The sequence below is a fragment of the Ceratotherium simum genome, chromosome 34, assembly GCF_057802395.1.
Source record: "Ceratotherium simum simum isolate JZ-2026a chromosome 34, ASM5780239v1, whole genome shotgun sequence".
NCBI classification, from domain to species: domain Eukaryota; kingdom Metazoa; phylum Chordata; class Mammalia; order Perissodactyla; family Rhinocerotidae; genus Ceratotherium; species Ceratotherium simum.
The window spans coordinates 23,578,169-23,590,208 of record NC_141933.1 but is presented as its reverse complement, the minus strand read 5'-3'; the positions used below and the strand labels follow the sequence as shown (position 1 = coordinate 23,590,208).

Here is a 12,040-nt window from a genome sequence, read left to right as displayed (position 1 = left end):
CTCTGTCCTCATCTCAAAAGACAGCAAAGATATCCCAGCCTTGCTGAGGTGACAGAGGGGAAACTACTTTGCAGAGCTCGAGGGCCACAGATGGTGTGGGAGTTTATCCTTATCCGTGTAGTGATTTTCAGACCGGCGGTCCCAGGAGAGGGACACTCAGGCCTGCAAGGAAGCATGCAGGAAAGACAGAGCCGCAGACCCTGGGCTGCCGACACCGTCCCGGAAGCAAGCCCTGGGCGGGGAAATGCGCCCCCGTTGCTCTCCGCAGCCTCGCCAGGCCCGCAGGCCGCACGGGGTTCTCGGGAGGTTTCCCCGGGCTCCGGCTCCCCTGAGAACCCACAGCTCTCCCCGCCCCTACTGCAGCCTGCTGTGACCTGGGGCTCATCCTGGGAGTCAGGGTGCCAGGGCGCCTCCCCCGCTGGGGCCCGCCCTGCCGTGCCAACCCCGGCAGCCTGCGTGCCAGCAGTGGTGTCCCATTGCCCCGCGTACAGTGAGGCCCAGAATAGACACTGAGCTCATCGGGCATGAACAGGGCCACTGGGGCGGGGGCGCTGGAGGCCGAACGTCTGACTGGGGGATCACTGGGTTCTCCCTGGATCCTCACCCCTCCTCCCTCTGTCTCTCGTTCTCTGTCTCTCGGACTCTCATCCTCTCTGTCTCTCCCTCTCTCCAGAGCACACACTGACACCTCCTCTTGGAGCTGGCTGGGGATCGTCATGGCAACCCTCCAGCAAAATTATCAAAGCACTTTTATGCTCACAGTTGTACCAGACGAAGTGCTAATTCTGAGTGAGGCAGAGCAGTTAAGAGGATGCTGAAGTCACAGGCTTTGTGTGGAAGGCTCCCTGGGGGGTAGAGTGGGTACCAGGGGGAGGTGAGGGGGGGCCAGGAGACAGGAGCACCGGGAAAGGCCCTGTCACTCGCCTGCCACAGACAGTGTTTGTTGCTGACCCCTCCCTACCCCCTATGCCACATTCACATCTGCAGTCCCCCTGCTCACACACCTGAATACACACACACATACACACACACACACACACGCACTCACACACGTGCCGGGCCAAATACACCCAAAGCGCAGAGTGACCCAAACAGCAACATCTGGAATAACCATCACCTCATTCAGTGCTTCAAGGCCTGAGGTCCACTCTGGGGAGATTTCTGGGTGAGGGTGGGGGACAGCCAGCTGGCCAAGGCTTCTAGCTGGCAGTAGCTCTGTGCCTGGGCGGCAAAGCGGCCGCAGGAAGGGGCCTGACCCTGTTGTCTCCCCGCCCCCAGGGAGCGGGGGGACCTGTGAACAGAACTGCCCCGACCTGGGTCCTCATGCCTTGCTGGGCAGCCTCCGCGGCTCCCTGCCTCTCTGCCTCCCAGGGCGGCCTCAGCACCCCTGCTCCCACCCTGCCCAGGCCGGGGTACCACAGGCTCCCTTGGAAACGAAGCCCTGCTAATAGCTGAAGAACTGGTGGTTGCCTTTTTTAAACCCTGGCTCTGCCCAAAAGCCAAAGTGTGGGTGGGGGATGGTGGAGGAGGTGGCGGCACAAGCCCCGCCCCAGTCTGCTGCCATCTTCCTGCCCCATCTGCTCCCCAGCAGCCCCGCCATGGAGGAGAGCCTCCCCCGCAGCCTCAGCAGCGCTGCTCGCCACTCTCTGGCCCAAGAGGAAGCATCTACCTCCTGTGAATGGGTTCCAATCCTCCCAAGGATTCTAGAATGTCAGAGCTGGAGGGGTGCCCAGCAAATCAGAGTCTACCTCCTTCCCTCACCGATGGAGAAACTGAGGCTCAGACATGGGAAGCAGGGGGTTCAAGGCCACAGAGTGGATGATGGAACTGATATTGCACCCGGGGCGTCCGACTTCTGGTCCAGCACTGCTCCCATCACATCAGAGGGACAGGGAGATGGGGTGGCTCAAGTGACAAGCACTGGTTTCTGAGTCAGGCGGACCAGGCTTGGAGTGCCGGCTTCAGCACTTAGCGCTGAGGTGCCCTTGGTCAGCTACAAGCACCCTGAGTCCTCATCTGTGGAATGAGGGTGATAGTCGGCTCCACCTCAAAGAATGCCACGAGGATGGGGGGGGGCATGTGCAAGCACCTTGGCACGGTGCCCAGCACACAGTGGGTGTTCAGCCCATGATATTTCTACGTCCCTCCTCTGTAGTCCCAGGGCCACAGGCCTGCTAAGAAGAGAGACCATCCTGCAGTCCCTTTAATGGCCACCCTCTGCCCCAGGGTGGCCAGGGGAGGCAACTCAGCTGACACTGACCCTGAAAACTCAGCAAGGCCCAGCAGGGCCCAGAGAGCAACAGGACCCAGGCCCGGAGGACTGGGCGGGCGCCCAGTGCCCATGCCCCCAGATCTGCCCACCCCCTGGCACATGCAGTCCTCACTGGCTCCCTCACCCCGTGCCCCCTACAGAGGGGAAGGCCTTGGCCCTTTGGTCTTCCGAGGAAGGTAGATGTGTGTGTGTGTGTAGAGGGGGTGGTTAGGGGTGTCTGATGAAGGAGGCTGATGTCCCCTGAAGCCCCCTAGGACCCCCTTGGGGCATTGGCCCTACCACCCCACAGCGGTCCACCTGAAATTCCACGCCTGGAGCGTTATCAGAATTGCCCTGTCTGGCTTCCTCTTTCACACCGTGAGTCAGGCGGAGGGGGGAGCCACCCAGACCCCACACGCCCTCCGGAGCACGAGCTTCTTGGCACCTTTCCCCGACATCCTCTCAGGCCCGTGGGGGCGGGGTAGGTCCGGGACATTAGATAATGACAAAGAAAGAGGAACTTGCATTTCATGCTGCAGACACGCTGGGCACCACGCTAGGTGCTTTCCATCGAGTGATGGTTGACTCCTGGGGCATTAATTATGCTTTTGAGGCGCAGAAACTGAGTTTCAGAGAGTGTGACCTGCCTGCCAAGGTCACAGACTGAGCCTGTGGCCGAGCGGGGTTAAAAGCCAGTCTCTCACCTCCTAACCGGACTTGGGCCCTCGGCTGACTCCCGTGGGTCGGAGAGGGCACAGAGCGTGGGAAGAGGCCAGCTGGGGTGGGGGCTGGCCCCAGACACGTCCCAACGGGGAGGGAGCGTGGATGGGGGGTCAGTGGCGGGACCAGGAATCGAGGCAGTGTGGGAGCTCAGATCCCATCATCTCTGCACCCTCTCCTCCCCTCTTCCTTGAGGCCCCAGCGAGCAGGGCCCAAGGCCAGACTTGCAGTGCAACAGAGGCGAGAGGGGCTGGTTTCCTCACTACCTTGGGATCTTTGCTGTGAAGCACAGCCCTCCTTTCGGACTTTCCCCTCCCTGGGCCGGGGTGGGGAGCCTCCATCCAGGAAGCCGAGGAGAGTGACCCTGGGTTCCCCAGTCTCCGGCCTGGGCATTTGGGGTCTGGAGGAAAGGAAGCCCTGGTGGAGCCATATGGGGTGGCCCCTCGCCGGCTGCCAGGAGCCCTGGGAGCAGGGGTCGGCGGAGACGGGGAGCAGAGCCACGGTCCACTCCAGTGAGCTCCCGCCGTGTGCTGGCGCGGGCCTGGCTGCTGGGGACAGGCTGCGGCCGAGACTGAGTCCGGCGGGGAAGGGCGACAACACTGACGAGAACACGGGAATTGAGAAGGCCTTTTAGATGGTGGTCAGCATGCTAGGAGGGAAAGGGGACAGGGTGACCAAGGGCAGCCCTGAATGGGGTGGCCAGGGAGGGCTGCTCTGGGGGAGCAGCATTTGAGCCGAGACCTCAGCAGTGCAGAGACAAGTGGCTTGTCCCAGGCCACACAGTAAGTTCAGGTAAAGCAAGGCTAGGACCCACTCTGGACTCCCATTCAAATGGTCTCCCTCCTTCTAGAAACATCCTTCTCTTGGATTCTGACAGGTTCTCCTGGTTTCCCTCTTACCCTGTTGGACACTGCTTCTCTGTGTCCTTGACCGACTCATCCTCCTCCCGGTGTTAGCTGGTGCCAGCCCTCCTCTGTCTGAAAGGTGGGCTTTCTCCCACTCCCCATCTATACCCTGATGACACCCAAACTGCCACCTGCATCCCTCACCTCTCCCAAGTTCCTCACCCAAGTTCAAGGGTCCTGCTTGACCTCTCCCCTTGGATGACTAAAGGTTCTCTTGGTTGGGACAATGCTAAGTCAGTATAATAGAGACCAGAAATTAGAGTAGTTTAAAAATATCCAGTTGATTGCTCTCTCATGTCATATTTCCAAGGGAAGTGTTTAGGTTGGTAGGTGGCTCGGCTCCACGGGGTCATTTAGGCACCCAGACTAATGATGGCACTGTTCTCCTTAAAACGAAGCTTCCAGGGTCTTTCTGGTTATCACTCTCCCAGCCAATGTGACGGGAAAACATGGAGGTCTAGAGAAGGAATTTCCTCTTAAGCTAGTGAGGCAGAAGTCGAACCCATCACTTGTGCTCACAGTCCGCAGACAAGAGTTTAGACATGTGGTCCCACCTAGCTGCAAGGGGAGCTGGGAAATGTGACCCAGCTGGGTGGACAGCTAGCAGTCCACCACAGTCCACCCTCAGTGAAGGTGAACAGTGAGGACCTCCCTGCCCTGCTGGGGAGGAAGCTCTCTGGGGGTGAGCCTCTCGTCGTGTGTCTCTCTGGCCTTGGCTTTGCCCTTTGAGAAGTCCCTTCTTGTCCCCCAGTCTCCACTGCCACCCAACAGGATATCGAGTCTGTCCTCTTTGGGCACTGACTTGGGCTGGAACAATCCCAGGCTTTTGAAGCCTTGCCATTTTGTTGGTAATAACAGTTCCTTCAAAAACTTAGTAGGCTTCAGGACTGTCTGCTTCTGGGCAGTTCCATGTGCCAGTAACCCCACCCAAAGTTCCTTTCTTGACAGAGTTATTAAGTCTGTCTGCGTCGCCCAGCCCATCTCTTTCTCTCTCATTTTAAATGCAAGTTACCCTAAGAACATCTGAAATAATAGACTTAGAAGACAAGGCATGATACTAATCATGATACTTTGCCACAGAGTTAATCCCTTCATTTGGCTTAGTGTCTGACCTAATAGACAGGCTTCGAGAAAGGCTCTGAGCCACGATGGTCTGATCTGCAATTTGGACAAAACAAGTTAGTTTTTCCAACCCTGAAGACAGCAGTTTTCTAGACTCTCTCTTTTTCTGTCCATCTCTTCTTGCAAATGAGACAATCTTTTTCTTGTGTTATCTTGCTAAAAGCAGCACTGAGCAGCCAACACTTGTAAATGTTTTTGGCTCTTTCCAACCATTTTTCTAGAATTACAGGCTCAGCAGCATGTGGTCTGTCTTCCAAATTATCACAGGTAATGTTTTTAATAAGTGTATTGTCACAGCATAACAAGGGTCACCAGCTTTCCGTCTTTCAATATTGTTTCTGTATTGCTCCCCACCTGTTGGCTAAGGCAATACCACATATTTTTGGGTTTTGATACATGGCAGCTTCCCATTCCTAGTACCAATTTCTATATTAGAGTACTGCTAAGCTGCTGTTAACAGGACCTCCAAAATACAGTGGTCTTAAGATGATAGAAATTAATTTTCCTCCCACATAATACAGTTCTGATATGAGCATTTCAGGCCTCACTCCAGTGGGGTGAGGGTGTTGATGGGTAGCCAGCAGACTCCACAATGGCCCCATCCCTCCCAACCTTCTCTTCCCCACTGCATTCCACTGTCAATCAATGGCACCATCTAACCCTTGTTTGGGCCAAATATATGGATGTCAGCCTTGATTCCTCCCCTCCCCCCAGCAAGGCCTCTCAATTCCATCTTCAGACACATGCCAAATCTGACTATTTCCCTACCTCTCCGTTGTCTTCACCCCCATCCGAGTCTTCTGTGTCTTGTTTCTGGGGTCACATATTGATCTTCTAAGTGGGCTCCTGGGTTTTTCCCCGGTCCCTTTCCAGTCTTCTCTCCACATGGCAGCCACAGAGACCTTTTAAAAACATAAATTGGATCATGTAGCCCCCCCTGCTCTAAACTCTCCAATGCCTTACCATTGTCCTTAGGATAAAATGTTGTCTCCCTAACATGGCCACGGCCAGGCCGTCCGGGACTCCTCACATCTCATGCCTCTCATCCTCTCTGCTGCAGTCACATGAGCTTTCTTGCTGTCCCTTGAATAAGCCAAGCTTGTTCCTGCCTTAGTGCCTTTGCACTCACGTTCCCTCTGCTCGAAACACTCTCCTTGCACTTGGTCACATGCTGGTTCCTTCTGTGTCCTCCACAGGGCAAACGGCTTCAGTGTCGTGGATAAGAGTGAGGGCTTGGGAGCTAAGTCGCCTGACTTCAATCTCAGCTCTGCTGCTCACTAGCTGTGTGACCTTGGGCAAGTTGCTAAGCTTCTCTGTGCCTTGGTTTTCCTATCTGTAAATGGTGATAATAAAAGTACTTGTTACCCAGGGTTGTGGAGAGGATTAAATACGATAATTGACACATTAAATGAAATAAAAATACTCAGGGCATGGCACATGTCCCTCAGGGGTCACCTTAAATATCACGCACTCTGAGAAGCCTTTCCTGGCCACCCCCTGTGCACACCTCTCCATCTGCATCCTGTCACACCCCCACAGTATCTGTTCTTGTTCAGGTGTTTATTGTCTGTCCCTCCCACGAGGATGTAACTTCCACGAGGGCAGGGATGGTCTTGAGCCGGCACACAGTAGGTTCTCAAGAAATCTTTGTTGAAAGGCTATGGGATTGGGGCCGGCCCCGTGGTTTAGCGGTTAAGTGCGCGCACTCCGCTGCTGGCGGCCCGGGTGCGGATCCCGGGCGCGCGCTGACGCGCCGGTTCTCCGGCCATGCTGGGGCCGCGTCCCACATACAGCAACTGGAAGGATGTGCAACTATGACATACAACTATCTACTGGGGCTTTGGGGGAAAAATAAATAAATAAATAAATAAAATTATTAAAAAAAAAAAAAAAGGCTATGGGAGGAATGGAGGCCAATCTCATTGGTTCTCTCATTTCCCAGCAGCCCTGTGAGCCTTGCTGGGTGCCTGCCTGTGTGTGTGTGTGTGTGTACTGCTCTGTGTGCTGTGCCTCAGGCTCGTGGTCAGGGTGGTGCTCACAGTTTCCTCTTGGAAGTCAGGGGACCAGGGCAGGGGACCTGCTCATAGAAGCCCTAGGGGCACTGGTGGCTATCAATCAGCCCTTAGCAGGGGCTCTAACAGCATGGACCCTGGAGCCCACCCCACCTGGTTCCAGCAGTTCCTGGTGGACCAGTTCCTTACCCTCTCTGTGCCTCCATTTCCTCATATGTAACATTGGGAGAATACCGATGACCTCACAGGGCTGCTATGAAGATGAAGTCGGGTAGTATATATAAAACAAATGCCCCTGGCTGGCTTGGAGTACAGCTCTCCAGATGGTAGTTATTACTATTATTGTTGTTGTTGTTAGTGCCATATTCAAGTGTCATTCTGAGCATGACTAGGGGTGCCCGAGGGCCTTGGCGAGGGGAGAGGGGTGAGGAAACAGAGAGGACATCTAGGGAAGGGGAGAACTGGAATGGAGCAATCGGTGTGTGTTTGTATTCCTACGTGCCTTTATGGATGCGCGCGCGCGCGCGCGCGTATTTATGTATTTGTGTGTGGTGGGGAGAGGGTGGCAAGGACCCAGAGAGAAACCCAGCCCTCCTCCGGACTCGGATCTGGGGGCCGGGTGCCCTGCTCTCCGCGCTCCTGGTTCTCCCCGCTGCAAGGAGGGCTGGGAGCTGCCTCCGCCACGCGCGCCCGAAGCAGAACCCGCGGCGGAAAAACCAGCGTCTCGAGTGTGTGCATTTGGGATTAGGGGGCGGGGAGGGAGCCCTGCGCCCCGCGGCCACCACGGTTGGTACAGACTTGGGGACGCCAGGACGGACAGGGGTAGCCCAGTCGGGCCGATCCGAGGACCCCTCCTCCCCGGCCGCCCCTGCCCCGCGCGCTCCGGGGCCTCGGATGCTCCCGGATCCCCCGCGGGCGGGGCCTGCCTTCCGGAGCCGGCTTGGCGGGGGCCGGGCGGCGCTGGGAAAGGGCCGTTACTCTCCCAGAGCGGCGGGCGACGTCAGGCGGAAGGGCGCGGGGCGCGCACGCTTTAAATGGCATTCGCTGTCATCCGAGCTCGCAGGCGTGTGGGCAGGAGCGGGCTATATAAGCGGCGGGCCGGGCCGCCGCGGGGCAGACGGCGACAGCAGCGGCGGCGAGCGCCTCGGAGTGCGGCGGAGCAGCGCCCCCCGATCCCCGCGCCCCCCGACGGGCCCTCCCGCCCGCCCTCCCGAGGAGCGCAGACCCGGGCCCGCGAGGGCCGCCGCCACCCCGCAGCAGATTTGGATCCCCCGCCCGGCGAGCCCCAGGCTGCTGCCTCCCGGGGGGCCCCGGCGCAGCGGCCGCCCCCGGAGAACCCCGGCACCCGGCCGCCCGGCCCCGAAGACGCCGGCAGCGCCATGGCGGCCGCCAAGCCCGGCGAGCTGATGGGCATCTGCTCCAGCTACCAGGCGGTGATGCCGCACTTCGTGTGCGTGGCCGACGAGTTCCCGCAGCCCGTGCGGCCCGCCAAGCTGTCCAAGGGCAGGGGCCGCCTGCGGCGGCCGCGCCAGTCCCGCTTCAAGACGCAGCCGGTCACCTTCGACGAGATCCAGGAGGTGGAGGAGGAGGGCGTGTCCCCCATGGAGGAGGAGAAGGCCAAGAAGTCGTTCCTGCAGAGCCTGGAGTGCCTGCGCCGCAGCACGCAGAGCCTGTCGCTGCAGAGGGAGCAGCTCAGCAGCTGCAAACTGAGGAACAGCCTGGACTCCAGCGACTCCGACTCGGCCCTGTGAGGGGCGCCGCCCGCAGCGGGGACTCGCGCGCCTCCGCGGCCCGCCCGGGGGTCAGCGTGCGCACGCCGGGGGAGCCCGCGCCCCGCACCCCGGCACCCCCGAGGACCGGGGACCGCCGCCCCCGCGCGCTTGGACTCTCGCCCGGCTGCGAACTGGTCGGTGCGCCCCGCGCTGCCCTCGCTCTGGGCCGGAGCGCGCCCGGGGGCGCCAGGGAGGGGGGCGGCTTTCTTTGCCCTTGTAAATGTTTATTTTTTAACTCTTCCCAGTGTGAACTCTGCTGTGAGTGTGTGCGGGAAGGCACGCCCGCGCGGAGTCGGCCCGGGGTCGTCAGGGCTTCCTGGAGAGCCGCTCCTCGCCCTTGTCCGATGGTTTGCAACTCCGATTTTGCACAGCGCTCCACCGTGCCCCCCAGCGCACACCCGTTCACACTCACGCCAACACACTCTCGCTGAACACTTTTCTAATTGTTAGGCGCGGCTGATGGGACTTGGGCGCAGCGCAGCTGCTGCTGCGGCCGGAGGATTGATATTTATTTTTGCATTGCGATGGCTGATGGCCTTTATTTAACGATCTTTCTACTTGGATATGTCTGTGAGGCTCCCGAATGGAGACAAATAAAGTAAATATATTTGCACAGTGCATTTCTCCAGGCTCTTGACTTCTTGAACCTTCGGTGCCCAGGCTCCCAAGACTGGGAGAGGTGGGGGAAGGATGTGGCTGGCATGAGGGGCCAGGGGTCCCCGAGTGGAGTTAACTCCACAAGCTTCAGTCACCGGAACGAGGTCGCGCCCCCGGTGCGCAGATCGGTTCCTGGCCTCCCCAAGTGGATCCACACCCGGCCCGGAGGGCTCCTGCCTCCCTGTCTGTTCCCCATCGCCGGCGTCCGGGATGGAGTGAGGCAGCTGGTAGGAGATCAGCGCTGTGAAGACAGAGAGCGCCTTCCTGGGTGCGGTTGACCTCTCAGAGAGGTGGGGGTCAGGGTCATCGCCCCGCACCCACCGCAGAAGACCCCACCCACTGCGCAGCCTTTCTAGGCGGCGAGTGAGGAGGTGCCCGAGCTAGCAGTGGGACACCCAGGCGGGGATATTTGGGTGATGGGACCCGAGGGAGGGCAGGGAGCCCTCCCGGGCTGGGAGACAGTGAGGGCTCCTTTGCCTTCTTCAGGGTTCTGCAGAGAGGGTGGGGCAGAGCTTGAAGGGCGCCTGGGTACCACCGAGTCCCGTCCCCCGCCCCCCCGCCTTTGTTTACAGATGAGAAAACAAACAGCAGACAGGGAAAGGTCACAGGCAGTAGTGGCTGCGCAACCGGCTCTCCTGACTCCCGTCCAGTGCTCCTTCCATCACACGAGTCTGTCTTGCCAGTGCTTTTCAGCAGTTGCCCGCATCCCTGTCTACACCCTAAACCCTCTGGGTTAGCAGTGTAACATTGTCACTTGGCAGCAGGAGGCGATGGGGTAATAAACAACATTCGGTTGGGGAGGGCAGGTTCCCGCACTTGGGGCCCCCACCCAGCCCACCGCTGCAGGATTCCTCCAGAGTTGACCCACCGTGGCCAGGCTTTCTGCTGAGCGGTTCAGAGGGACGCGGAGAGCTCGGATGCTTTTCCTCTCCTCTCTCTCCGGGTGCCCACGTTTCTGTGCTCGGGTGCCCTCTGGTGGTGGGGGCTGGGGCTCAGCTAGGCCCGGCCCTGCGGGGGATCTGAACTGCCTTTTAGGGTCACAGGCACCTCTAAAGAAAAACAAAGAGAGCAGAAATACACAAAATAGAACCCACAGGCCTTGAAGGAACGTCCTCCCCACTGGCTCAGAGAGAGGAGGCCAGGCCCAGGGCCTGGGGGGCAGGGTCTTGAGCGCTGTCCTAGCCCCTGGGGACACACTGGCCATTTCCGTCCCCAGGCACAGTTCCATTGTGGTGGGGACGCATGACAGAAGGCCCTTAACTGCAACGGCCTCAGCCTGGTGAGGCAGCCGTGGGTCCATGCTGAGATTCCAGACTCTGCAGCTGCCAGAGTTCCTTGGGGTGGGAGGAGGGTGGCTGAAGGGTGGGACCCCCTCCGACAATCTCTTCCCACTTCCTGCTCCCCCTCCCCCATCTTATCTTACATCTCCAGCAGTAGCTCCTGTTTGTACTTTTCGGAGCGGTACCTTAAGCTTTCCTGGTGGGTTTCACACCCTTTGGGCCTGAGGTCCTGGCTAGGTGCCTCTCCTCTGGGCACTAGGTGCCTGCCAGGACCCTTCTTCCTGCTGGAGAGCCTCCTTCTCCTGCCCGCCTGCAGCCCCTTCCCCAGCTGAAGGCCCACCTGAAGGGTCTCCTGGGCTCACCCTGGCCAATATCTGGGGTGGTCGTGGGGCCCACATCTGATCACCCCAATTCCCTGCTCAGCCTCTGGCAGAGCCCAGCACCGAGCAGGTGCTTCCAACATGTTTGCTGGGTTAAAATGAAGAAGGGGGCAGTGAGGAAGATTAACGCTCACCTTGCCTACTTCCTCGTTTGTCTTTAAATCATTCTCATGTTTTATCACCCGGGAAATATTTGTTCTTTATAATACAAAACAAGTCACTCATACTCCAACCACTGGAGATGGAGATAACTATGTCAACATTTTGGAGGTTATGCCTATATGTGCATATTTATTTTCTTTTACTAAATGGGTTTATGCTCTAAATACTTTTTTTTTTTTTTTGGTGAGGAAGATTCTCCCTGAGCTAACATCCGTTTCCAATCTTCCTCTTTTTTTTGCTTGAGGAAGATTAGCCCTGAGCTAACATCTGTGCCAATCTTCCTCTCTATTTTGGATGTGGGCCGCTGCTGCAGCACGGCTGACAAGTGGTGTAGGTCCGGGCCCAGGATCCAAACCCGCGAACTCAGGCTGCCAAAGTGGAGCACGGAACTTTAACCACTAGGCCACGGGGCCAGCCCCACTAAATACTGTTTTTTAAGCTGCTTTTTTAATTACTTGGATTTGTATTTAATATCAGCATGTTTGGATCTACATCATGATATTTATAAAATTCTATTGAATAGGTACTCCACATTTAATTAAGCTAATTCCCCACTCTTTGGTATAAAAGTGATGTCCTGTTTGTCGCAGTTTCTTAGTTTTGCCTATGGCTGGCAGTTAGTTCTAAGGGTTGGATGTAGAAAGAAGTTTGGAAGAGGCAGTGACACTGAGAGGGGCTGGGTGAGGGAGGGGGCTGCTGGGATGTGGTGGTGTTGGAGGGAGCAGGCAGGGCCTGGGGTGCCGTGGCCCCTGGACTACACTGGGGGACTCTCTGGTATC

At 57.9% G+C, this 12,040-nt stretch overlaps 1 protein-coding gene across 1 annotated transcript; it reads left to right on the top strand.

Annotated features, from left to right (window-relative positions):
- The first annotated feature begins 6,928 nt into the window (after window positions 1–6,928).
- On the top strand, window positions 6,929–9,398 carry C34H11orf96 (chromosome 34 C11orf96 homolog). Its single transcript, XM_014792504.2, has one exon. It carries the CDS (start codon window positions 8,045–8,047, stop codon window positions 8,759–8,761), a length of 717 nt encoding a protein of 238 aa, XP_014647990.2. The 5' UTR covers window positions 6,929–8,044; the 3' UTR covers window positions 8,762–9,398.
- The last annotated feature ends 2,642 nt before the right edge of the window (window positions 9,399–12,040 follow it).